This window comes from Crassostrea angulata, chromosome 9, assembly GCF_025612915.1.
Source record: "Crassostrea angulata isolate pt1a10 chromosome 9, ASM2561291v2, whole genome shotgun sequence".
Classification (NCBI taxonomy): domain Eukaryota; kingdom Metazoa; phylum Mollusca; class Bivalvia; order Ostreida; family Ostreidae; genus Magallana; species Magallana angulata.
The window spans coordinates 16,562,849-16,589,542 of record NC_069119.1 but is presented as its reverse complement, the minus strand read 5'-3'; the positions used below and the strand labels follow the sequence as shown (position 1 = coordinate 16,589,542).

At 32.5% G+C, this 26,694-nt stretch overlaps 3 protein-coding genes across 6 annotated transcripts; 2 read left to right on the top strand and 1 right to left on the bottom strand.

The window, feature by feature from the left end:
- Positions 1-1,677: 1,677 nt before the first annotated feature.
- LOC128163142 (MOB-like protein phocein) lies at positions 1,678-11,542 on the top strand. The gene is made up of 8 exons (XM_052826659.1): positions 1,678-1,827; positions 2,107-2,169; positions 3,789-3,889; positions 6,585-6,627; positions 7,402-7,488; positions 8,209-8,288; positions 8,905-9,016; positions 9,875-11,542. Exons 1-8 carry the CDS (start codon positions 1,759-1,761, stop codon positions 9,998-10,000), a joined length of 681 nt encoding a protein of 226 aa, XP_052682619.1. The 5' UTR covers positions 1,678-1,758; the 3' UTR covers positions 10,001-11,542.
- Positions 11,543-12,745: 1,203 nt separating this feature from the next.
- LOC128163143 (60S ribosomal protein L27) lies at positions 12,746-16,108 on the bottom strand. Its single transcript, XM_052826660.1, has 5 exons — positions 16,055-16,108; positions 14,435-14,517; positions 14,011-14,180; positions 13,453-13,563; positions 12,746-12,828 (listed from the first exon to the last, which is right to left on the bottom strand). Exons 2-5 carry the CDS (start codon positions 14,513-14,515, stop codon positions 12,780-12,782), a joined length of 411 nt encoding a protein of 136 aa, XP_052682620.1. The 5' UTR covers positions 14,516-14,517; positions 16,055-16,108; the 3' UTR covers positions 12,746-12,779.
- Positions 16,109-16,311: 203 nt separating this feature from the next.
- LOC128164062 (secernin-2-like) lies at positions 16,312-23,634 on the top strand. 4 transcript variants are annotated; one of them, XM_052827787.1, is made up of 7 exons: positions 16,312-16,348; positions 16,641-16,789; positions 17,420-17,607; positions 17,727-17,932; positions 18,369-18,590; positions 18,931-19,131; positions 19,851-23,634. In XM_052827787.1, exons 2-7 carry the CDS (start codon positions 16,646-16,648, stop codon positions 20,147-20,149), a joined length of 1,260 nt encoding a protein of 419 aa, XP_052683747.1. In that variant the 5' UTR covers positions 16,312-16,348; positions 16,641-16,645; the 3' UTR covers positions 20,150-23,634. The 4 variants fall into 4 exon arrangements, with proteins under 4 accessions (XP_052683747.1, XP_052683745.1, XP_052683746.1 ...); XM_052827785.1 differs by having other exon boundaries at positions 16,320-16,369; XM_052827786.1 differs by lacking the exon at positions 16,312-16,348 and adding an exon at positions 16,384-16,549.
- Positions 23,635-26,694: the final 3,060 nt, after the last annotated feature.

Below are 26,694 nucleotides of genomic sequence, written 5' to 3'. Positions count from 1 at the left end.
CGTACTTACATGTACATCTATACTATATACTAAATTTTAACCAGTTAACAATTAACTTTAAAAGGAGTAAAAGCCTCACCTTCTTCAGTAACATCCACATAAATCACACACTTTAATGTCCATCTTTTCTCCTTTATTACTCGTAGCTTATCAACGGCTGATCGTCGACAGAAGTGTGGCTGTCAGAATTTCCTCGTAAACGATTCACACGAGAAAAATATCCTCCTTAAACAAATATGTAGTATTGTTCCCTGTGCATGTTCATATGTTTCACAGCAAATTGAAAATGCATGTGTACACCGAAAGAATACACAACTTCTCTTCTGCATTACGGCTCTCTCTTTTCTACAATGCCGTTCGTTACTGTTTACATTCGGCGCGCGCGCGCGGGGGTCACAAACAGGGGCGCCCCGACAAAAAGTTGCACATAGAACGTTTAAATAATGTGTGTTCATTGAATTCATAAATGATATAGATGAAAAAAATGAAATTGAATCACAACAATTTATCTAAGACGCAACACAACGTAATGCAGTAAATGCCTGGGCCTTAATGTGGCATTTGTTCGCTTGTGTGTCTATGTAGACATATTAACTCGTTCATGTACGATTCTCACATATTTGTTTTATGAAATTTGAAAAAAAAATATAGGACAGAACTTGTTTAATTTGATACCAAATGACATTATTTAATATATTAACAATAACTGAATTATTTTTTTTTCATAAAATGATAACGATTTTTGCTATCAGAAAAATACGTGTATGAGCTGCTGACCCCTAATTATAGGGGCCAGCCCTTTTTTCTTAATTTTAAATGAAAGCTCTCGTTATTCTAAACAACTTTTGTTCTATATGTATTAACAAAATATTTTTAGTTTAAAGGTTATAATACAAAAAGCAACAAAATTTCAGCCCCGAAAAAATCTTAAACTTTGGCGACAAATGGCTCAAAAACTAACAAAGAAATTACCAAAATTTTCATGCCAGCAAAATTATAAAATGTTACCGACAATTTCGCCAAATTTCATGCATCTATCATCTGTAGTTCCCGAGATCAACTCTGGACAAAAGACCCCCCAATTTTCAATTAAAGGGCAATAACTCATAACCGGAAGTGAATTTTAAAAATTTGAAAAAAACGTCTAGAGATATTAATATCATCTACATACCCTGAAAGTTTCATAGCAATCAGACAAAAAATGTTCGCGAAATCTCGTGCACAAAATTTGCGGGGAAAAAAAAAAATAATAATAAGAAACAGTAGAATAACAGAAGGGTTTTCCGTTGAAAAACGGAAAACCCTAAAAAGAAAAATAAGAAAAATCTTAACCCGCACAATAATAGAAAGGTCTTCCGTTGGAAACGGAAGACCTTAATAACATGTTATTTATGTCTCTGATCAAATGAACTTTGATTTTTAAAAGTGATTTTTTTTTCCGGAAATCGACCTCCCCGATTGGTAAATTCTTGTAGATATATAAAGCGATTCTTAGTGGTGTTATACGTAACAGAATTCATATTTTTAAAAGTAACACTTTGGTTAATAAAAGAACAGATTATTTTGAAAAACAACTAATGGGAACAGAAAACATCGAAAATATTTGAAAGTATAAACACAATGGCATACCATTTTTAAAACGATTCCCATGTTTACACGGGTTAAGATTCTTCCTTACTCCGGCTGAGACAGGGTTGGGGTGGTCTGGGGCTGAAATGCAATGGGGGCGAAATTTCATTCAACCGTCAGATCGCTGCAATGAAAATGAAGATGGCTGACGGTAATTCTGCTGTTCTGCGACGAAATCGTCCTGGAACAAAGGCTGAAGTGAGTAGATGACGATACTAAACATCTCCTTAGTAACTAAAGAAATCTAATAACCATGCAATGTTGTTTAAATGATCATAACAGATCAAATCTCTTTGATTATTTTTTTCTGACAGTGACAGTGTACATTTCGAATTTCCTTAGTTAATATTTTGGTTTTTTTTATCTAGCCTATCATTTGATAAGTTTCCCCCTTCTTTTGCCTGGTTGAGTATATCAGATATTCCAACAAACGATACTTAAATGAATGATTAAGCTAAAATTTGTTCATGATTGAAGGACTGGTGTAATTGGAGTGATGAGGCTTTTGAAGAAATGGATAGCACCCTCGCCGTACAGCAGGTTTGTTGATAGAAAGAATAATCTTACCGTGACCAGGCTATGCTCAGGTCACAGTAAGAATTCGTCCCATATACTTGCAATGTAGCAGCCGTGAAGCGGATCAGCTTCACGTTCATTTTAAGTCTGTTAAAAATAATCTGCATACGAAAAACACATTTTTATACAAACCTTTTTGAACATGCATATGTAGTTTAGTCCACGAAATATCCATTTAATGAGTCGTACCATGGCATCGTTAATATGGCGACCATAAACAATGAATTTTCAAATGTGATGTTAAAAGTGGCAGTGATTTCGTTGCAAAAACAGTTAATGTGCCATTGTGGTAAATAGGGGATTAGAAAAGAGCAATATTGTAGGTATTTGAGACCAATCATATGAAAATTTAGGCGAGATACAGCGCGATATAATTTTTTTATTTGCTACGAAGCGAGTATATGGGACAAATTCTATCGTTAAACCGGGTCCATAGGACATCTGTCATTTTAACGATAGAACATTCTATCTAGTTTGTTGAAACCTTTATGTTAAAGTACAAAAGAACTCTTTTCATTTCATGGAAATATAATCATGACTAAAATTTATTATGGCCGCAGTCCATTTAGAAAAATGCATGAAAAAAAATTGGTGTTGTGGTGATCGAGACAGAATTTAATTACAATTTCAATTATAACTGTGACATGCCTGTGATAGAATTTAAAGACATTAATTATGAAGGACTCTCCCAAAATTTGGTGTTGGCATCAGTCCAAATACATGTAACAAAGCTGAGCTGAATCGTTAACTATATATGGTGTTCAATAGCTCATTTGGCAGAGCACCTGTCCTTCATTTTTTTCCCCAGACATCTTGCATCATTTGAGTTCAAAGTATGATCTTAAATTAGGTATCTTAAAATTAAAATGAAAAATAATGCTTATTTTATGCATTAAAAGTTCAAAATTCCATTTAATAAATTTGCCACATACAATTTACATGTAATAAAGAACTATATATATGATATATGAGTTAAATTTGGCCCCCATAATTCCCCATTTTTTAAAGTGTTTCAGGCACAGTAAAATGTAAAGTTATTTTTTAATAGAGTTGGTGTAAAATATATTTTTCACCTATTCATTTGATTTATTTGCACTCACTGCCAGTATATGACGTCAGAAATGAAACTATTTCAATAATTCAATCAAAATTAGTCAAAAATTGAAATTTTTCTTATCTTTTTATGAATGGGAAATATAGAGCACATGCTTGAACAAGGAAATTTTTTTTGTCACTTATTAGTCTTGGCTAGATACATCACTGATTAAGATATTTTGTTTGTTCAAGCATGCGCTCTATGTTTTCTGAAAGAAAAACTGCTTGAAAACAAGCTGTTTTTTGCTAAAAATGCAAAAATGGCGGGAAAAGGTTGTCTTTACGATGTCATATTTCTAAATTGTGGGCAGTTGAATCAAAGTGAACATTATGTAAAAACATCACATAAATATTTGTACAAAGGAAACAAAGAATTACAGTAAAATGATGATGTTCATTTTAGGGGGTCATTTTAGGTCCATATCATACATAGTCCTTTATAATTTTTTTTTTACCATATTCACTATATTCTATTCTTTTTCCTACAGTTCATTCAACAGGCAATCAGGAAGGATTTTACAAACATTGAAGAAATCCTGACTCCTCCAGAGGGGGTGGAGGAAGGCGTATGGAAGTATGAACATTTACGGTCAGTATTTCAAATTCTAATTACCGTAATCCGGTGAATATAATACGCACTTTTTTCCCAGCATTTTTTACCATGAGAAAGGGGTGCGTATTATACATCCCTATAGGATTTTGACATATTTTTTCCCTAGATGAAGCACGGGGTATCATACTACTGTATTACTTATGCTGCTCACAGACAGGACCGATACCCCGCTATACATCGTAACATTACTTCATTATCACATTTATATTATTATTTAACCCTTAGGAAATGATTGTCATAGCGTGTAATGAAAGAAAATGTATACTTAAAGTCTCTTAAAGGAAGTGAACATGAAAAAAATAATTGTTGCTTAATAAATTTTAAAAGCCTTTTGAAACTTAAAAATGAGGTCTGTTACCTTTTTGTTTATTTCTATCAAGAGATTTTATCAATTTAACACTCTCAGTGAAAGGTTTATGGAGGTAATCCATTATTCCCCAGCATGCATCTGTTCTCTGACGTAGATAAGCCACATTGCTGCTTGTGAATGGGTCAATGTTGGAACTAGGCCAGTGTTTATGTACAGAGTAGATAGAAATTACGAAGAAAAAATATGCCTTGATGTGAAGAAAAATTTTGTGTCTTGTCATGAGAAGACAAGGATTTATAGTACATTTCTATAAATGAAGCTCAGATAACTATTTATGATTTGTACAAAAAACGAATAGATAAATTAATTTGTGAAATATAAGACCATCACATTCCAGATGTTTGTACGGAGAAGTGGCAGTCAGTGTTTACATAAATAAAATGCTGTTTTTAGATTTAAATTTAAATTAATATAAAATTGTAACTTCATTTTCTTTGTGGGGTTTCTTACCGTTACTTTTTATTTAAATGCCCTGGAAATTTTTCTGATTGGTTTTTTTTTATACATAAGATCTTGATGATATTTACGCCGGTTCTGTTTATGCTGTCAGAAGAATAACAGGACTAAGACACTTTTTAAAGTCAGGATTCTGTGCAATGCACCTTGTGTGCTCATTTATGTAGCACACATAATGTTCAAACTCATAAACAAGAAATTTCCGAGTGCAAGAAAAAATAGGTCGGTCACAATAACACTGATCCACGGGCATTCCATTCTAGTTACATGTCACATTAACTGCTGGTGGGAATGCATCACTCTGAGATCCAAAATCTTCTTCCATAAACACTGTTTAAAATGACAACTCTACATTGAGGCCTTTCAAGTTTCCATTCACATTTTGATCATGACATTTTATCTCTGTTACTAAACGTGTGTAAAAATGCAATGTGTCTCGCTGACGGCAGCATCAGTGCTGCCCTCTCTTAGATGCTTAGAGATAACCCAGCAGGGAGGTAATGATTTTAACAATATGGCAGCGCTCATGGATTGCAAGAATTAGTTATTCTAAGTGGTATATCTTTTTACTGAGGAAAGCTCTGTCTAAACGGTTTTCAGATATCATTATACACATCAAACAGACAAATTTGAGCCCTTGATAATTTTTTCATGTTCACTTCCTTTAATTAATAAACTGTTTTAAAATGGCCTTTAAAAATTAATTTGAACTGCTTATTCTTTATCTCCGTGTACGCCGCCATTACAGCTGTTATTAATAGAATGGGGGCTTGGATGGCCACGTGCTATTTCTAACCGATCTTTGAAAACAGCTTACACATCATTTGGTTCATTTTTAATCATTTTCATGTAATGCTAATTGTTTTATTGCAAATAATTATGAATTTAAATAATTCTATAACATATTCCGTTAATTGAAGCCATTGTTGTGCTCCCCCACCACAATTGCTTGACACCTTGGGTATCTCAGACACTCCCCTTAGGCTATGTATACTGTACACAACACAACTATTTGTGCACATATTTTATTATGTTCCAGGCCTCTAATTGATCACTTTGATCGGAATCTCATAAGAATTTAATTAGGTCCGTTATCTCCATACCTGTACATCGTCCATTTTTCACTACACAGGGGTTGTAATGACCAAACAATTATAACGCTTATTAAAAGTAGTTGATTTTATTTACGGTAGAATATTTAATACTAGGTCTATTTAAAACATTGATTATGAAATAAAGATATTACCATGATGAATTAGTTACAATAAATCCGTATCTAAAAAAATATTGTGTTTTTCTTATTTCCGGTAGCGTATTCCCGCGATGAAGTTGAGCATGCATACAAAGTATAACTGCTTTGTTGATACTCAGGATTACCTTTTGGTAAATTTTTTTGATGCGTATTATACATCCCAACAAGCTTTTTATCACCACTTTCAGGCCCAAAATGGGGGGTGCGTATTGTACACTACTGCGTATTATATTCACCGGATTACGGTAATTTATTCACGGCATGCTGATTGTTTGCCTTGAAGGGTTTGCAAAATTGAAAAAATAATATAAAAACTGATGAAATTGTCAGTACGCTTAATATATAAAATATGTACAAGTAAGTATGAATAAATGATAAAGAAAAAATGGTTTTCATGTGGTTAAATACAGGCAAATTATATTCAATTTGTAATAAAAAATATGTGTTGTTTTTTCTGACAAATCAACTAGTGGTCATTACCACTAGTTAGCAGTACTGATACATAATCTCTACTCTATTAAAGATGGCACAGAATATAAAATACCTGTACAATATGATCTATGTTGCACATATTTTTTATTCATGTTTTGCAGACAATTTTGTATGGAGCTGAACGGCCTCTGTGTTAAATTACAAGTGAGTATGTCATTTTTTGTGTACCACAATTTTATACACTAGCGATATACGTTAATGCAGTGTATGATTTCTAAAAATAAAAAAGAGCCAATATTTTAAAACTTTTAATGGGTGAAGAAAAGTTTTAAAACTTATAAAACAAGGCAAGTATTAAAAAGAAGACCTCTTTATTCCTGTGTAAAAAAAATACTTTAAAACAGTAATTTCACAAGTTCTTGCTGGATATATATTACTTATAGCAATATGAGCTGCATTTTTTATGTTGAATTTTTTTTTTTACTAAAATGTTCTTTTCTACTAAAATGACAAAAATATCATGGTTTTTTAAATTCAGTTTGCCATATTTTGTGGAATAAGCCGTTAAGAAGCCTTATTTTGAGCAAAATTGAATTATTGTCGTCCTGTACAAAAATTGATTTGCTATATATTCCTTAGAAGAGAAATATTTCCTTTGACAAAAATTAATGACTTTTTCAAATCTTATTTATCATGAAAGTTTAAGTTATATGCAGACTTATCATACTAGCAGGTTTTTGCAGCAAAATAAAATTCTAAAAAATACAGCTCATATTGCTTTAACTTACTTACCAGTAGGTAACTATTTACCAAACATTACAGTGCTCAGTATTTGTTCTTGCTCAATGCTTTCTAGACGTTCATTTCCAATCCTGTTTTGACTGAATGCTTTGGACATATTATATTGCATGTGATTATTTATGGATTTTTACAACATTATTTAATTCCCTACACTAGAGCCTGTTTTCTGTATTATAGACAGAGTGCCACCCTGAGCAGTGTTCACAAATGACGGCCACGGAGCAGTGGATATTTCTATGTGCAGCACATAAAACCCCCAAAGAGGTGGGTATTTTTGAGTCGATTGCTTTTCATTTTGAAAGGCTTATCGATAAATGTGTCGGGGTATCTTGAAAGTTACCAGTCATTGGGGGGGGGGGGGGGGGGAGATAATATAAAAAATTGAATATTGTAAAAAATGCACGAAATAAAGTAGGAAAAATTGATATCTAGAAAAGATAGTGCACAATGATATCGTAATGTAGAAAATTGTACGCTAAGATTTTAAGACAAAAATAGAAATATGTGTTTTTAAAAAAACTCAAAATTTTGTGAAAATCAATTTTCAAAATGATATTCAGAGTAGTACCATTAAAATTGATGCGAAGTTACATACTGGTACTCTGGAATCATCATTGTTCGTGGGGGACCAATATCCGTGGCTTTCGTAGGTAACATTTGCCGAAGAATTTACATCCCGACAAACCTATACACAATCAGTTGTTTATTATTTATTAAAATTACCCTGATTACACTACCAACGAAATTACATAAGCGTCCCCACGAACTAGGAACATTTCGGCTGACCTCGAACATTGACACCCCCACAAATAAAAATGATTCCACAGTTTGCATGTTCATGCATGCATAAGTACTTTAATATATGTACAATTTAATGATTTTTAAAAAAAATGATTTTAATGATCTAGAGTACATGTATTTTAAACAAGAAATAACTTAAGGGAGATTACTCTAAATTTCACAGAGAATATTGTTCTTTTGCAGTGTCCAGCCATTGATTACACCAGACACACACTAGACGGAGCAGCGTGTCTACTCAATAGTAACAAATATTTCCCAAGCAGGTAAGCGATGGTTTACTGTGTAACTGTAACAGAACTATGGTTTACTGTGTAACTGTAACAGAACATGTAACAGTACTATGGTTTACTGTGTAACTGTAACAGAACATGTAACAAAACTATGGTTTACTGTGTAACTGTAACTGAACATGTAACAGAACTATGGTTTACTGTGTAACTGTAACAGAACATGTAACAGAACTATGGTTTACTGTGTAACAGAACATGTAACAAAACTATGGTTTACTGTGTAACTGTAACAGAACATGTAACAGAACTATGGTTTACTGTGTAACTGTAACAGAACATGTATCCTATACAAAGACTAATGCAGAAAACTTGCTACAATCAAGATATTTAATTGCAGAATTCTCCTTTTCTGAATGTTAATGGTAGCAATGATAGACTTCAAGAATATGATTATGTCTTTAATGCATGTTGATCTGATATCAAATGCTTATTGACCTCATAACTTTACAAAATAGTTACATGGTTATCCAAATTCCCTGTCTTGGAAATGATAAAATGTTTTTCCATTGTTTTTGAATACATAACCATTAGGAAAGAACTATCTTAAGTTAGTGTCTATGTTTTAGTCATTTTATGTTGACTTTTTCAGGGTGTGTATAAAAGAATCCTCAGTGAACAAGCTTGGCTCAGTCTGCAGAAGAGTTTATAGGATATTTTCTCATGCCTACTTCCACCACAGAACTCTGTTTGATGAATATGAGGTACGCCGTTATACTGAGATTTGTAACCATTTTTTAAAATTATACTTTCATGTTGAATACTGAAATCTGATTGTTTTTCACGCAGTTTATAATCCATTCTGTTACCCTCAGTGTTAACAACACACTTGGCAACGTTTAACACAAGAAAATGCTACATGCTTGTAAATTTTGCCTGTACAGTTCGATGTAGAATTCATGTTAAAATATTAAAAGCAGTAAATTTTTTTTAACTGAAGACATTCAGTATAATAAAATAAATAGTGCCTATTGGAGGGCAACAGTTGAAATTGACACTCCTCGAAAACCATTGGCAACCTGCGCTTCGCGTTCGTTGACTCCTCGAAAACCATTGCCAACCTGCGCTTTGCGTTCGTTGACATTGGTTTTCTCTGGATGTCAATTTCAACTGCTGCCCTTCCAAATAGGCACTATTTATATAATGGTCATTGCATAACATTTAATATTTAAGAAGGTTTTGCGTTTCAACACTATGTAATTGATTCATCCATTCTAAAACTCTTTGGAGTACCGGAAATACATGTACTTAGATTGAATATTTTTAATAAAAATATTTAATGTTTAATAGGTTTAAAACTACACATAATCTTAATTTTTTATGTTTTAGCAAATTCTGTAATAATTCAATGTATTGGTTTTCGAATTTTTTGACCAACAGATTATTGTTTGCTCCCCCCAAACAATATGATTCCGCTGTAATTAAATATACGAAGTAAAGGGTGTTGAAATGCGTGTGATATTTTTTTACCTTTTTAATTATGGATCAATAATAGTATTTTTTTCAGTTTGTGACTAGCTTTCAAATTCTTAACATTAAGAACATTTTTCCTGTTCTTTCAGAATGAAACCTACCTGTGTCGAAGATTCACAAAGTTTGTGACAAAGTACAACCTCATGTCCAAAGACAATTTAATCGTTCCCATCTTGGAGGACCAGAATGCGATAGATGGCGAAAGTGAAGCATGAACTGAAAAATAGTCTGGATGTTTAGGAGAATGTTCTTTAAATCAAATTTATACAGTTAGTTGCAATTTATTTTCATGGACTTGCTTAAGTTATGGGCAGTTTGAGAGAGGGCTATTTTGGCTGTTCTCTTTTAATTAGTGTTCTTCGAGCATCTGAAGTCAGCAAAAAAATTTTTCATAATATTGGACATTGTCAGAACCCACGGCTTTTCTCTCCATTGTATTAAACTGCATTCAAAGGAGTGTAAAGGAGAGAAAACTTGTTGGTTACGACAATAAATTGTAAAAGAATTTAAATGACCATCAACTTACATGTAGAGTCACCTTATTACTGTAGACTCCTAATCAAACGCAAGGAATTAATTTCAGCATAAAATCATGAGAAGCAACCCTCACAGATATTAAAATCTCTATTTTATGTTTCAGACGGTTTTGAACTATGGGAAATAATAACAAAAAATTGGTGATCACTATTTTATATTGTCGCGCTTTGATACAAAACAGCGGAATTAAATACTTGCGTAAAATAAGGAATTTACAGTACTGCATTAATTAATCAACATTATGATTGTTCATGTATAAACAGTATTTCTCCAGGAGTGGTTAAGAACATATGCATTTTTAAACATATTTGTAATAGAGGTTGAAATATTTAATATCTGTAGTATGATGTACATGTAATGACAAATGTATTAATATTTGATATACCGGTATAGTGTGTACTTATATGTGCCATCTGCAGTTACTGTAGTGAGAATCTGATTAAGTTACCAAATCAAATAGAAAGAATTGGGTGTGAAAATACATGAACATTTAAATTAGATAGTTATAACGAGCCAGGTACAGTACTCTTATTGTCAAAACTCTATATGTATATAGATTAGCAACCATCATTGCCAGGAATAAAAGGTATTTATAAAATCATGTACATGCAATATCATATATAAATAAAGAGTTTTGTTTTGTATGTAGACATAAACAAAATGACTGTCATTTTAAGAGCAGATTTTGAATGAAATGTGAAAACTTTAAACACTTTACATCTTTTATTTACTCAACGTGTCCAATACTGGTAGTATTACACATTTATCTGCCTGACAACTCAATTAATCCATCATTCAGTGTTATTCAAGATTTGTAATACACATGTACGTTTGTTTTATTACTTGTCAGGAAGAATGATAATCATTGGGGCATATGTAGTAAATAATGGATTACAGTAGAATATTAATGTTTAACTTGTATTCATAAATACAAGAAAGTATTGATTATTGAAAAAATCTCTTTTGATATTTCAGTTGACCAAGCTAGGACAACTTTCTATGTGTAACAATGCACAGGAAATTGTGTACAATGCATGCACACAGAATTATCATATCATAATTTTTTTGTTTCTTTTATTTATAGTGTTCATTTTTAACGGACTGTTATACCCACATCATGGGAGTTGTAAAGAACTAAATCAGCTATATAATTATATGTATTTCACATAAGATGTACAGTGTATTTATCAATATCCTGAAATAAAAATGGATAAAACTGATTCATGTCGTTGTGCATTGTATAACTTCATTATCGGGCAAAAAAGAAACGCATTTATCATCAACAGGTCAAGGATCGAAGCAAAATGCAGACTTCTGATTATCCTATGTAAGCAGGCATCACTTGAAATCACTTATAGTACTATTAAATACTGCAATATTTATTACCTGCACTCTACATGTCATAGGGTAGGTCCCTTTAGCAGAACTCTTTCCTCTGCAATGGCCGTAAGTGTTCTCTTGAAGTTTATAGAAATGTAATTTGGAACATGTAATTGGCACGTTGGAAAGCACCATAATTGTTCTGTAGGTGTGACAATTCCTTTTTTACCCGATGTTTTTTCTCTGCACAAAACAGACATACTGTTATATAACCAAGGCCTCAAGACCAGCATCATTAGATTTTGCGGCTACTCAACTTTTGTGGAATTTATGGGCACCTCTTATCTATGAATTAACATCCTTCATGCATTAATAAGTTATGGATTTAGTCATATTTTCTTTTGGAGGTACAAGAGAACTTTACCAAATTACATCCACCAGAACCTGGTAAAAATTTTAAGCAATCCACGGAAATTGGCTCCCACAAAATTAAATGATTCCACAGTAAACTAATAGAACAGGAAAATTTTTTTTTGATTTGTCTGACTAACGTTGTAAATAAATGATCTACCATTTATTTAATGTTCAGTAATTCATGTATCAACCAACAGTTGGAGAAAGAAAATGTTATGAGTAAATTCAATATACAGTACCGATCAGACCCAACCTAACACCAGAGTAAACCCCAACTAAACCCCGGGTTTACTTTTTGAAAATTTGGGTCCACTGGGGGTTTACTTTGAAATCGCTTTTAAGGTCAACTGTATGCACTGGAGAGTGAAGCAGACTAGTATTTTATCTTACCATCCTACTGCCTGTAATTCCTACCCTTTGTATATTCCGAATACACAGTTAGTGTCTGCTTTCAGGTGTATACTTCTGACTGGGTTTACTCTCTGTGTCCACTCTGGGTTTACTCTGGGTCCACTCTAGTAAACCCGAAGTAAACCCAGAAAGTAAACCCAGGGTTTAGTTTGTGTTTACTTTCTGTTAGGTTGGGTCTGATCGGTACTGTAAATTGGGTCATGAGGCTTTTGCTTGTTCTCTGTCAATCAGTAATATACTAAACTAGTTCTCATCTATACATACAAAACAGAAACAGCTTTTTTTTTTTTTTTTTTATAATTTATTGTCTGTTTAGAACCGTAACTTCTGGAAAAACCATTTGTTTTTTCCTGTCTTGTACCTGAAAAATACAAAACAAAGAAATCAGCAATGTTATGACTTCTTGTGTTTTCTTTTAATTAGTCTAGTGCAGTATGTACACTTATTGGAGTTAGGCTTGTTAATGTAAAAGGATGTCTAACCAAGAGGTCATGCAAACTTCCCAGGACAAATCATCATTTAAGAATGTTTGAAAACAATACATACACTGTGATACACCAAATAAACTGATCAAAAATATTCTGCAAGTGTCCCTTGCAAAGACCAAATATAGGTAACCCAATTAACTACTATAAAGCTATACAATTGGTCACTGCCACAGTGTAGTCTTGCATAAATAACTGGCATTCTTTCACATTTTTGAATGACTATTTTTCATGCTTCATTTGCAACATGGTCTCATCGATTCAATTGCTAATATTTGTTGGTTTAACAAAAACTGGATATCAACTGACATACAATGTTACATAATAATCAAATCAAAATCAAGAAACTGTCTTGAAATGTCAATAATATTTGGGCTTGGGTCAAAAACTTGGGGGCGGGGGAGACTGCAGGCCTTCCCTTCTATCCCATTTTCTTACTCTTTCCAAAATATTTCTTATATTTCAAGACAGTGACAATATTTTTCATCTTTCACACCCACCTTTCTTCAAATTTAGCTTTGACATCCCTCCTTGCTTTACGTTTCAGAGCTGGGTCCCTGAAAGCATCTTTGTTGACAGCAGATTTGTCTAGGTTAACATCCACTGAGTATCTAAAGATAGTTCAATAACAGCATTAGCTGACCATTAAAAAAACCACAAACTGTATACAGGGAAATATCATCCCCCAATTAATTATTATTTTCACCCCTTTCCCTCTTGTTGTCAATAATTCTTAACTTTTCTTTATCAAGTGTGACAATTAGTTGGAATTATTATAAACCAACTTTAATTCATTCGCATGTGTGAGTCTTTCGCAAGGTTTTTGACGTTGCAAATATTTGTCTCCATGAACCAGTTCTCAAATTATTTCTGATATTCTAGTTCCATATAATCTACAAATTAACTGCAAAAAATTAGTCACCATGAACCAGTTTATCCCCGCCCGGTAAATTGTGAAATTAAGGTGGTCATGAATTAAAGTCGGTTAAACCATGGGAGGCACTTTGCAAGAGTAAAATTTCTACATCTGTTGTGCCTACACTACTTTTTCAAAGTACCTTGTGGGCATAAGGTGGTTGTAGTTGTACACCCTTAAGAAAGCCTTGAGCTTGGACCTGTCCTTCATCTTCTTCTTGCCCATCTTTCTGGTGACTTTACGTGGGTAGCGGTCGATTCCTGCTACAAGGGCGTGTCCGTAAGGTTTGTCTTGTGTACCATCGTCATGGTTCTGTAGTTAAAAATGAAAATTAGCATGATAGTACACTTCAAAAAGGAATCTATTCAAATTAAACAAGTTTCATGATTATTATTTTTGACTAATTAATATGAACCATTAGACCATCAATCTTATAAAATTCTACATCTACATCTGAAAAGAGATAACTGGCAATGGGTTTTGTTTTTTTTAATAAACATTGGATTAAAACTTATCCACTTCATTCTTGAATAGAAAAAAAAATCATTCACAAAAAATATACCCACCTTAACAATGACTGCCTTTCTTCCGGCAAATCGTCCACTTAACACAAGCACCACTTTGCCTGGTTTCATAAACTTGCCCATGGCTGAAAATTTAAAAACACAACATTATTATCATCATATTCCACAGATCTTACTCCTTTAATAAGTGTGCATTGTAATCCTGCTTGTTTATAGTACTGATTACTGAATGATCGAAAGACAGTCAAGTTATATTCATACAATGAAATAAGAATGTACATACAATGGCCTTAGACTAATTCTCTACTAGTTTCATTTCTTGCAAATGCCAGAGCAACGAAACATCAATATTTCAACAAATAAAGTTATGTTGTAGTGAGAACTGGTTTATGTACTTCAGGAGTATTGTAGCTCATATTCGCATCACTGTTCAAATGCAACTTTTGAATCTTTCAAAGATCATACAGTACGTTACTTGTTATTCAATTATGTATGATTAATTCTTAATTTGTAACAATAAAAGCTAGAGATTCAACTTAATGAAGGATTTAAATATAGTTAACAGCAAGCATTTATAAAAAGAATGTCAAAAATGTGTACTAAAAATATATTTTAGATATGGAGAGAACCTGTGTATGACTCTACTTCAACACTTATACTCTGTCCCGAGTTTTTGATTCCACCACTTTTGGCTTGATATTTTGATAATCATAAATACCTTTGGGCTAAATCTACATTTATCCACATATGAAAAATGTCCAGATTATCTGTTTTGAAAAACCCCCTCTACCGCTTCAGGTTTCAATACGCATCCTATTCCAAACAAAGTCTACGGGGATTTTGCTTTGCATCAGCCATTAATAAGCCCCAGATGATAATGTTGAAAAATTGTGCGAGGTATCCCGAGTACTTTCGAATGGAGAAAAGATGTAAACATATCCCATTATGAATCTCCGTAAGAAAGTGTTGTATTCGGACCTGTGAACTTTTATGAGAGAAAAATCATAATTGTTCAATGAAGATATCTTGGATATATTCCCTTTTATCGATTTTAACTGTATTTCTTTCACAGGTATGTGTATTTTTATTAAAAATCATCAAAAAGTGATGGAAGCAATAACTTGGGACAGATTATAATAAATATGACTACTTTTACATTTATCAATAAATAAAATTTACATCAATCAGACCATCAACCCCAAAAGTTTACTTGGCGATCATTTAAAACGCTTTGAGTGTTCAATGAGTCATACTGTGAAGCTAAATGATAGAATTGGGTTTCAATTATCTCAAGTCGATTAGAGCAAATTCGGAAGTCAGGTCCAATACAATTGCAATTGTTTTATCATTGACTACATAAAGCTGACACGCAATGAATAGTCAGTAAACAGCATTATTACTGTGATGAAGATGCATATGGTATAAGTTTGAAAAATACTAGACTTTATTGATAATAAACGAAAATCGGCCAACTTTTGTAAACATTCACTCTCAACGTGGTACTTTACTAATCCATATCTCTTTTAATTTCTCTGATAGGGCACTATAACATGTAAAATATCAAACCTAAAATAGTATTCAAAGCAAATGTAAAAGAGATTTTATTATAGTGTTTATCAATAAGGCGATGATTACAGATTTATTCATCACTTCTTCTCATACCTGAAACCGATGGACGACGTTAAAAGTAAAAGAAAGAGCCAATTCGAAAAATACAGAATATCCGGGTTTAGCAAAAAGTTTAAGTATATATTTGTTGCATATAACTTTTTGGCGTTGGTTAACAATATTTGCTCCAGTGTTTAATTAATCAGGCATATGTATCTATATAAAAAAAATAAACTCTTTAAAAATATTAGTTATTTTAATATCCGGACCATGGGAAGGCAGTAACCAAGATTTTATAGGCGCTTCCGCTTAGCACGAATTTCCTCATACATATTGAAAGACCCAAGAGTAAAGACGTACTATATTTATGTATGGTTATCTAAATTTTATTTTAATATGTTTACTTCAATCAAAGTCCGTCAATTCATATTGAGAGTGTTGGTATTTCTGAAAGCGCATCACGGGCTTGACAATTTAAATTAATTCTGCATTTATTTCGTTTGAATACCATGATCACAGCTCGGCATGCACTGATCATGGTCAAATGAGGTAACATGTAATCATGCTAATTAAAATTGGTTTCTTCTTGAATATTTTATGCTGATACTAGATCATTTTCAGTACAGTCCTTGTTTTGCAGACATCATGGCGGATTGTTTCTTGGTTTTTCCTCCACTGACCAAAGATAACGCTGTTATATTAGGGAAAAATTCTCAGAGGCCAACCACTGAGGTCCAGGAAGTGGTTTATAAACGAGCTGAAAGCTACTCAGACAACATGAAACTACAGGTATCATATTTATAGCACCAATTTGTTGGTTTTAAGAAGCATGATAGTTATAAACCCATGGGCTTAACACAGGTTGTTTTGATTACTGTACTTTAACCCTGCATTTTATTTTAGGACTGTAATGTATTTGTAGTAGATGGGGCTATATGGACTGGATATCGGCCAGGGTAGCTCAGTGGTATAGAGCTCCTGACTATCTAGAGTTGCAGGGGTCCCAGGTTCGATTCTCCTTCCAGCCATATATTTTTATAATATTGTATTTATATGCTCATTCCTCCGTTCCCACTACACATTTATCATGTTCACCACAGATTTTAGAAAAAAGTTGAAGGTTCAATCACTATACATGAACAAAATTTTATGTATATAACGGTATATAGCAATGTCATGAAATGATGGGGGACTGTTCTCGAATCAGATGATTGTTTCAAGTTACTGCGAAAACCAGTTCTTTATTTCTATATGTTTTAGTAAGATAATAAGATAATCTACATGTACATTGGTTTGGTCATGAAAATATGGTTGCTCTAAATAACCTGGGAAATAATGCAAAATGATGTTTGCATGTAATGTGTTGAACACCAAAGTTCATTAAGTCAATGTGATTAAATTCTTTTTAATTTATTGAAGTGCACATACATTGAAGTGGACCAGGTTAAGAAGACTCATGCTGTAGTTCTGAGTAAGCCAGCCTGGATGTGGGGTGCTGAAATGGGGGCCAACGACCAAGGGGTCTCTGTAGTCATGGCGCCAGTGTGGACCAAGCTGAACGGACCCAGCGATCTAGAGGAGAGGCTGCTGGGACAGGATCTAGCAAGGTACTACGAGTTTAGTAAATGAAGACTACATGTACATAAAAGCTCTGAACTCATCTCTTCACTTCGAAATTACTAGTATTGATAGCCATGAACAGTCATGTTTAATACTCTACATTTAGACTAGCTTTAGAGCGAGCTTGTACAGCTAAAGAGGCAGTGATGGTAATCACTGGTCTGATGTCTCAATATGGGCAGGGTGGGCCCGGGGCAGAGGAGAGCGGCCCACAGAAATGGGCACACCACAACAGCTTCCTGATAGCAGATAAATCCGAAGGGTGGATTCTGGAAACAGCTGGCAGTTACTGGGTGGCCAAAATCATCAAAGGTAAAGCTAATGTACTGGTTAATTTGTTGAGAAGAAAAACTTTGATACAACAAAGAAAGTGATCTGTTCAATGCAGTATGATTAAGATTAGATTGTATCCAATGGAACTTGCATGTGCGCTCATTTTACAATGCAAATATAAAATTTATGAGTAGAAATACATGTTTTGTACTTTATATAAATCATTAAAATATTACATTGTAAATGTAGTTGCAGATTTACTATTAAGCAGACCTCTATAATTGAGGAACTGAAATATAAATCTGTAATTGTTTCCTTATTGTCTTCTCTTTATTTCTGAATATACATGTATGTTATATTTTGTGAAGTAGGAAATTTGCCCTTATAGTGGTTGTACATCCTTGTAACTAAATAACTGTAGATAGGTACAGCAAATGTAACATACTGCTGCTCAATGTTGCAAACTCTATTGCAGATGGATATCATAACATTTCTACTACCTTGACATTGGGCTCTGACTTTGATATGAGTTCTGAGGGACTGGTGGAGAAAGCAAAGGGGGAGGGGCTGTATCAGCCAGACAGCGGACCTTTTGATTTTGCGGCCACGTTTTCTGTGCCACAGGGGGAAGAGGAAGGGGACCAAGCAGACCGCAGGGACAAAGGGAAACAACTGATGGAAAAACTCGCAGCCAAGAGTAATTATTATGACATGCTACATACAACTATTCACGATGAGATGGTATTGCATTCTGTTTCATCTGACTAAGTTCCTTAAGTACATGTATTGTGATAAATATCAGCGTCCTTTTTACAAAAAAAACGGGAGGTGGGGGTTGCCTGATGTCTAAATTGCATGTCCTTCAGACTGTTAGCCATGTACATGTATATGGAAGTCAATAGACAGATGTACCATGCGGGAAGATATTATGCATAATACATATAGAAATTAATACTTTTCTGGATTAGTTTTTGCTGTATGTTTTACGCTAGCCTGATTTAAGATAATCTTAAATATTTCTGGTATTCTGGTTGTAGAAGAGTTTGGGATTGCTGAGATGATGGAGATATTACGAGACCAAGAGAGCAACATCTGTATGTCTGGACCATTTATGACAACAGGAAGTATGATATCAGTTATCTCCCCTGATGTCCCAACATGCCACTGGCTGACTGCCACTCCGAATCCAGCGGCCAGCTTCTTCAAGCCTTTCATCTTCTGTCCCAACAACAGTGTTGGTGAGTAAACCAGTATTATGGAAAAGTGGTACATGTGCATTGAAAGAGAAGCTTTTCAAAACAAAAGAATCACTTTAAATCTGCTTTATTATCAATTATTGACCCTTTCACAATAATTGAGGTGCTCATGCTCTTTTTCAACGTAAATTGAAATGGTTTGGTGACATTATAGCTAATATGCAATTATATAATGTTAGTTGCTGTTATATTATTATATTTTATGAAGAAAAAAACCCGGCAAAAAAAAGCATTACTAAAGTAAATGTGACAGGGTTTATAGCTTTTCAAAATTTATGATTCCTTAAACTTCACTGACTTTGTTCAACAATCTTTTTACCGGTATTTCATCTACAACCAACCTCCCCATGTCTATTAAACAATTGAATGATTTATGATTTAGTATTAACATTATTATTTAGTCAGAAACCTTTTTAATCCCTCCCCCCCCCTCCCCCCCCCCCCCGGCTTCTAAATTTATTAAAAAAGAAAAAAAAATGATTGAGCAATTAATTACATAAGCAACAGCTAGTACTGCATGGTATTTCTCATGAAGTTTCTACCAGTATGTTTCCTAAATATTTGATTAAAAGTGATGCCAATTTTCTTGCTCGGTAAATTATTCTACAAGAGTTCAATGACACTAATATGAATAATTAAAAATAAACATATAAAGGTTTTTTGTATATATTTATACACAAAAAATACCTTTATGACACTAGGTAATTTGACTCAGTCTCCTGACTTTGGAGAAAAGGATCCAGTTAAAATAAAGCCTAGATTCCAAGAACATGTGGACCGCGCCCACCCCCTGGTCAAAGGTCACCAAAAATTTCTAAATTTACTGGAGCGTGACGAGCTACAAGGTCACATGATTAAAGAGAATCTGAGAGAACTAGAGCAGAACTGCCTGGAGGACATCAAGGAAGTCCTGTCACAGTTCAGCGAGCAGAGCTACGCCAAAGTGGCCAACATGTTTAGTCACATGTGTGATATTGAGATGAACTTTTACAAAATTTAACCATGGTTTTTGGTCTATACCAGTATGGTTTTTTTTTTAAATGAGTGCTATAAAAAAATAATTATAGGCTTTTGCTGGACATTTTAAAATGAGTGCTATATTATAGGCTTTTGATAGTCAATGCTGTGCTTTTATTATAAAGAGATAGATCATTTTAACAAGACCTTGGACTTTCAGTAGGATGTAACTATCTTTTTCTTGCATCAAAACAAGTTAAAAATGATGCTGGTTTCAAGTGAAATATACACAAGTTGGTAATCTTCGCTCAAAAAGCCAGACAAATCTTGTTGATTTCAAAGACCCATGGCTGAGTGGCCAGCAATGAAACAGACAGGCTTACGTCACATTGCTGTTTGACACAACTACTCAAAGTCCACGCTCCTGTTAAAATGGTTCTTTTTATAAGAAATGGTTCAAATTCTGCATGGACATTGTTTCTGGAGATGATGGTGTCCTAATAGGATTTTGAATGATGGAAATGTTAAACTAGTCAATTATAGTAAATACTCATTGTAGTGTATTAGAATGAATTCAAATGTTGTTATGAAAACCAATATTTTTAAAAAGTTTATTAGTTAAAGTGCAATACATTTTATCTTTTTGTTGTTGCTGTAAGGAATGCATTACAGATTTTATTTATTTAGTTCTCAAGATGAAGTGCAATATAAGTTATTTTTGAAATTATGATTGATTTTGTAGTGTACATGTATTGTGATAAAAGCCAATATTTTTTGTTTAATGTAAAAGGGGAAGTTCAATACTTATTTTTTTTTTGTTGCTGTAAGAAATGCATTATTTACAGATTTTATTTTGTTCACAAGATGAAGTGCAATATAAGTTATTTTTGATATTATGATTGATTCCAAATCATACTTCTTTGCCTCTTTGTAATTGATGATGATATTTTATTTAAGATATATTTTTATGATTTTTATATTATATTTTTGAAAGACTGCTATTTAGTACTGTGATCATTTGTTTTAATTTTAAATAATAAGTTTGATGTTTGAATTGATATTTTATTGGACCTGTTAAACTATTTTTGTTATATAATTATATGATTTGTTTTATTTATGTTGAACATGTGATATTAAATGGTTCGATTCATTCCAGTTAAAGGGACAATAACACGGTTTAAGTTCAGAAACTTTGTTTTTCAATTCTTATAGTTTTCAATGGTTACTTTAGTGTTTTTTATGCTTCACATAAATTTAAATGTCCTTATTTTAGTGGAAAGTGAGATTTACAGGACAAAATTTTATCATTTGAAAACAAATTGAATGTATTTTTCTCTGCTTAAGAATGATTTTATACTTATTAAAGTCTGGTAAAAGTTTTTCCTAATTTAATGTTTTTTCTTGTTAAGTTTATAAAGTTGTTTTTGGACACAAACACAAATTTTTCAGGCGTCATTTTGTTAAAGAATTGGCATTTTCTTTATAGCGCATGTATATTATTTGTGAACAAAAAGTTAACATGACTAGAACTTTGTTTTCATGTTAACAATGACATTCCTGGTTTTGTTTTTTTATCTCACTTGTGACTAAACTTCTGATCATTACATTCAAATTTAAGTCGAGCATTATCAAAGTCAATATCAATCATTAAAAATGAAAAAAATATCAAACCCTGTCAGTGTTCTTTAAGTGTAAAGTACAATGTCAATTCTAATTTGTTATAATAACTGGGTTTTTTTCAGGTGCTCTCGTCTATATGTTTTTAGCATGTTTGCAGTATGACAGACTATATGAAATAAATACTGGATGCTAGTCAGTTAATTGGTGAATTCCAATTTTGCATTCATCCCCTGAAAGCAACCAATTCAACTGTAGTAAACACCATAGGATTGTTATATTTCAGGCAACATTTTATTTTATTTTTTAGTTAAAGTTAGAATCTACGTTATATAAACTTATCAAATGGATTCAGATATAAACATTCCATAGTACTCAGTATTCAGTCAACAAGACTAGAATATAATATACTTAAACAATATCATTCAGAATTTGTTTCTCGTAAAAAGACAATGTATTAAACATATCTTTAAAAACTAATTCTAAAAGAAGAAAACTATATCCAAAAACCTTTTATGAAACTTTTCATTGTTCTTTGCTCAATCCTGATGTTATGTTAAGAATGTTTAGACGCAAGAATGGTTCAAGTAAAACTAGTATCGCAAATACGTTTGATTTAGATTGAAATAAAGGAAAGACACAATGCTGTAGTAAAATGTCCAGACAGTACAGGGCTAAAGGCTTGTAATAACTGTAATAAGCTTTAATGTTTGCCAGCAATCTGTTACTATATACATATAACTTTGTTAGCTATAGACATTTCTATAACCTTATCTGTCTTGGCCCGCCTCATTCTTTTTTATGCAATATAAGAGTATGACTGCTTGTATGTAAAGTTGATAATATATTCTGTATTTAAGGATGTTGTTTACTCAGGGTTTGAGTTCTCAAATCCGGATTGTTAAAAAGTCCAATTTCATGAGAAAAATTTGTTTTAAATACAAAAAGTATTTATGACATAAATTATTATTGACATAACAATCAATATTTTTACTAAATAATGGAATTAGGCTCAGACAAAGTTTGACTTTTAGCAAAACAGAGGAAATTCGGACAAAAATTTTCAGATTTTGGCAGATTTTGTTTTCCACTTAAATATTTTTGGTAGTTCTGTAATATTTAAAGTTAAGATTTTATTTGTTAGTCTACATAATTTTGCTTATTTTTTGTTGGTTTTATCTTGCTTTTTCGTTTTGATAATCGAATGGCACACACTACAAAAATATTGAAAAATGCCTAAAAATGATAAAAGACACAATATCTCAAAATTTTGATCATTGACCTCATATAAATTTTATGCCAGCAGAGAAAGGTCAATATACTTCGTTTAATGCTATAAATGCTTTAGCATTATCATCATCCAGTTTTTTGTTATATTGAATCAAAAAATGGGTAGTAATTTGAAAACTGATAGAGGAAATTCGGACTAGAATATCTATAAAAATTGTGAATGAAAACTTTATGCCTTGTATCTATTTAATGTCTCTACCATTCATAAACTGTATTTCATTTGTTAAAGAGTTAAGAAATTTGTATTATTTTCACAATTAAGAAAACCTCAATCATAGTGTAAAATTTTTATGGATTTTTCTTAAATTTTCAAAAAATAGTACATGGCCATTAACTCAAAAAGTAGGTCATTGACCTACTTTTTTGAAAGTGAAGAATAACACTCCCATGTAAGGTATATAACACACAATAGTTGGTTTTTCATTATCATCAGTGGATTTTTTTTCATTCTGAGTAAACGTCATCCTTAAGCAAAATGATTGTTACGTTCGTACATGTATGTATTAATCCAGTGTAAAATTTACTAGTATGAAATACTACCCTACCAATTTGTCTTGTGATTTGAATGAATATGTGTACTTTCATGTTGTATCTTGTGAAATAAATTGACCAATTCTGTGAGTATTTTTTTACTTTGAGAGTACATGTAGTCCAAAATATGGACAAATGTATCATTGTGGCCCTTACCCTAGCCCTAACATAAAGTTATGTCTCTTTGAAATAATTAAAAAATAAAACAAAGTTTGGCTATTGATGTATACACGTCTCCTTTTCAATATCTAAACACAAATAGGACAAATAGTGTTTGATCATGACAATATAGACTCCCCAAAAAATATTTTTATCCAAATAATGAAATCGGAACGGAAAAAGGAATCAGAATTTACAGTACGCTTTGTTTGTGTAAAAAAATCTATATGTACAAACTTAAGGCATTTTTAAAATTGGTAAAGTACATATCATGTAAATATGGAAAAATGGAGAAAATTAATACATGGATGAAAGGAATGCTCAAATTATAATGGGATATGATTTTCCCGTTAAGGTATGCATCATCTCATTTCGTTGTTTTGTTGGATTTTGTTTTGTATTTTTTTAACATACATTTGTTTGTATTTATATTGAGTTAATATCCTTATTTTGAATATTTTGAAATCGACCCATGTAAGTTTTCGCAAATCTATAATATATTTTTTACAAACTGCATGGCCGGATAAATGAGAGGCACTTAATTATGTATGATATTGTAATGTTATCAAACTTCATGTCAACATATCAGGTGAAATTCATATCGACATATTAAAAAATTAAGGTGCAGCATGTGAGGCCGCTCCAATATAATTCCTTGCTCGTCGGACATCCAGTGACAAAAAGTACAAGCGGGCGAGCGATTTAATAATAGAATTATTATTTCTTGTAGCCAAAATTTATAGTCGGTACATAAATAATTTTGTGCGGACGGTTATATTTTTTTCCACTTGTTTCTGATTTGTAAATTAAAATTATCTAAATTGCGAAAAAAAAAGAGCGGAAATAGAAGAGAAAACAGCGCAGAATTTCCTTGATGCCGAATTAAAACAAAAAATTATTTGCATTGTTTCATTTAAATACGGGCGCGCGGGATCCGACGAACAAGGAATTATATTTGTGTTGCCCGAGTTGATTGTCGCAGCTGGGCGATAGCCAATCTACAGCAATATATAATTTTACTACTGAACATTTACCCTGAGAGTTACAACTACAGAAAATTGTTTCTGCATGCGCATAAATATTTTGCGATTGTTGAGAAAAACAAATAAAAATATAAAAAATAAATAGAAACGAGAAACTTATTTTCTTACATATGATACAGTGTAATAAAGTATTTTTTTAATCTACGAAAGGGTTTCGCTAGACAAATTATTCTAAAAATTAAATTTTGTGAGACTCTAGAATCAGTTTTTGGAAGTTTCCGTACACAAATTATCCACCCTTTCAATAATAATATTCCGCCGAAATTATCTGATTTCAATTTTTTAAACGAATATTAATGGAAATAGTATGTAATTATCTTCTTCTTCAATAGATTTAAAAATCCAATATTTCTCTTATAATTATGAATTATCTGATAAAAAACTGATATGTACCCTACTGTTATAGAGACGACACAGCATATGCGTCGGAACCGGGGGAGGGGGGGGGGGGGGCTAGGGTTATAAGTGGACACGTTAAAACTCCCGGTAAACCATTATCCGTTATTCTCATAATAAATGCTTTTACACAGAGATCCATTTTTAAAAAGAAATACCACGTCTCATGGTTTCTTTTTCATTGGTCAGATATTCCTTTTAAATACCGATGTTCCACAAATCTTGTCAATTTATTTTCTGTAGTCTAGAGTACTTATGAAGGTGTGTTCTCCGAACGCCTACTCCTCAATTAAAAATAATAATTGGTCAAGGCAATTATGGGGCCCTCTAAGGGGACACAGGTAGACTTTACCTGTATATACTTTGTGACACAGGTAGACTTTACCTGTATATACTTTCGTTCACAGGTAGACGACATTGTCTTATTTCTAATTTAAAAAAAAGATGCAAAAAATAGTGCTAATGGCTGCATGTACCTGATATTATATTAAAAATACCATATTTTTTTTAATAACCTAAATGTTTCACTGAAATAAAATAATCATTAAAAAAAAAATTAAAATTAAATATTTTTCTTCATTTTTAAACTTACATCTTAACAAAATAAGAATAAAACATTATTTCTTAAGGTATAAATTAAAATCAGAGATTTTAAATGATGATTATCTAAATTATGACTGAGATAAAATTATGATAAAAAATCACTTTCTTCAACAAGTTTGTCCAAGCTTTGAATAAATAAATGAACGTGAAGAAACTGATAAGAAGAGCAGCCGTCCTACCCCTAGTTCCTCTAGACAGCATGCATCGAAGACGTGTGGTCCTGGAAGACCGCGATGAAGCCGACCTTACGGAAGTGAGAGAGACCTTTACAGACTATGTGACAGAACAGTGGGTGAATGGTGACAGACTTATTTGGAATCATTTCGGAACCAATGGACCACGGACCAATAACAACTTAAAAGCATGGCACGGGAAGCTGAAGAGGATGGCCCTACACGCGCACCCAAACATCTACACTGTCATCAAGATCTTCAAGGACACCCAGAACGGCAAAGAAATTCTACAGATCCAGAAACAAAGAAGTACGCGAACATCAAGAGGAGACTGCAGACCCTGAAGGAGCGATACCAAGACGGGATCATCGACCTTATGACCTACGCAGATTCAGCTTCGGAACTTCTTTATTTAGGACATTGACATAGTGACAGTGAAAGAGAAAGGACATTATGACAGACTCCGTGCCCATACTAGTATATGTGTAAATATTGTATATATACTGGTATGAATTATACTTTTTAAAACTTAATGTCATTTTGAATTGTTATTTATGTTTTAGACAACCATGTATTTATGAGTTTGTTATAAAATAGTGCTATGTGTCAAAATAAAAAGAAAACTGTATATAAAATGTTATGCAATTTTAAAACATTATTTTATTGTTTTAAATTATATGTAGTGCTAATAAATTAAATAAATATATTAAAATTGATTCAATGTTTTCTTTTTATTTATGCAACAATTTTAATTATAAAGACATTCAAAATTTAAC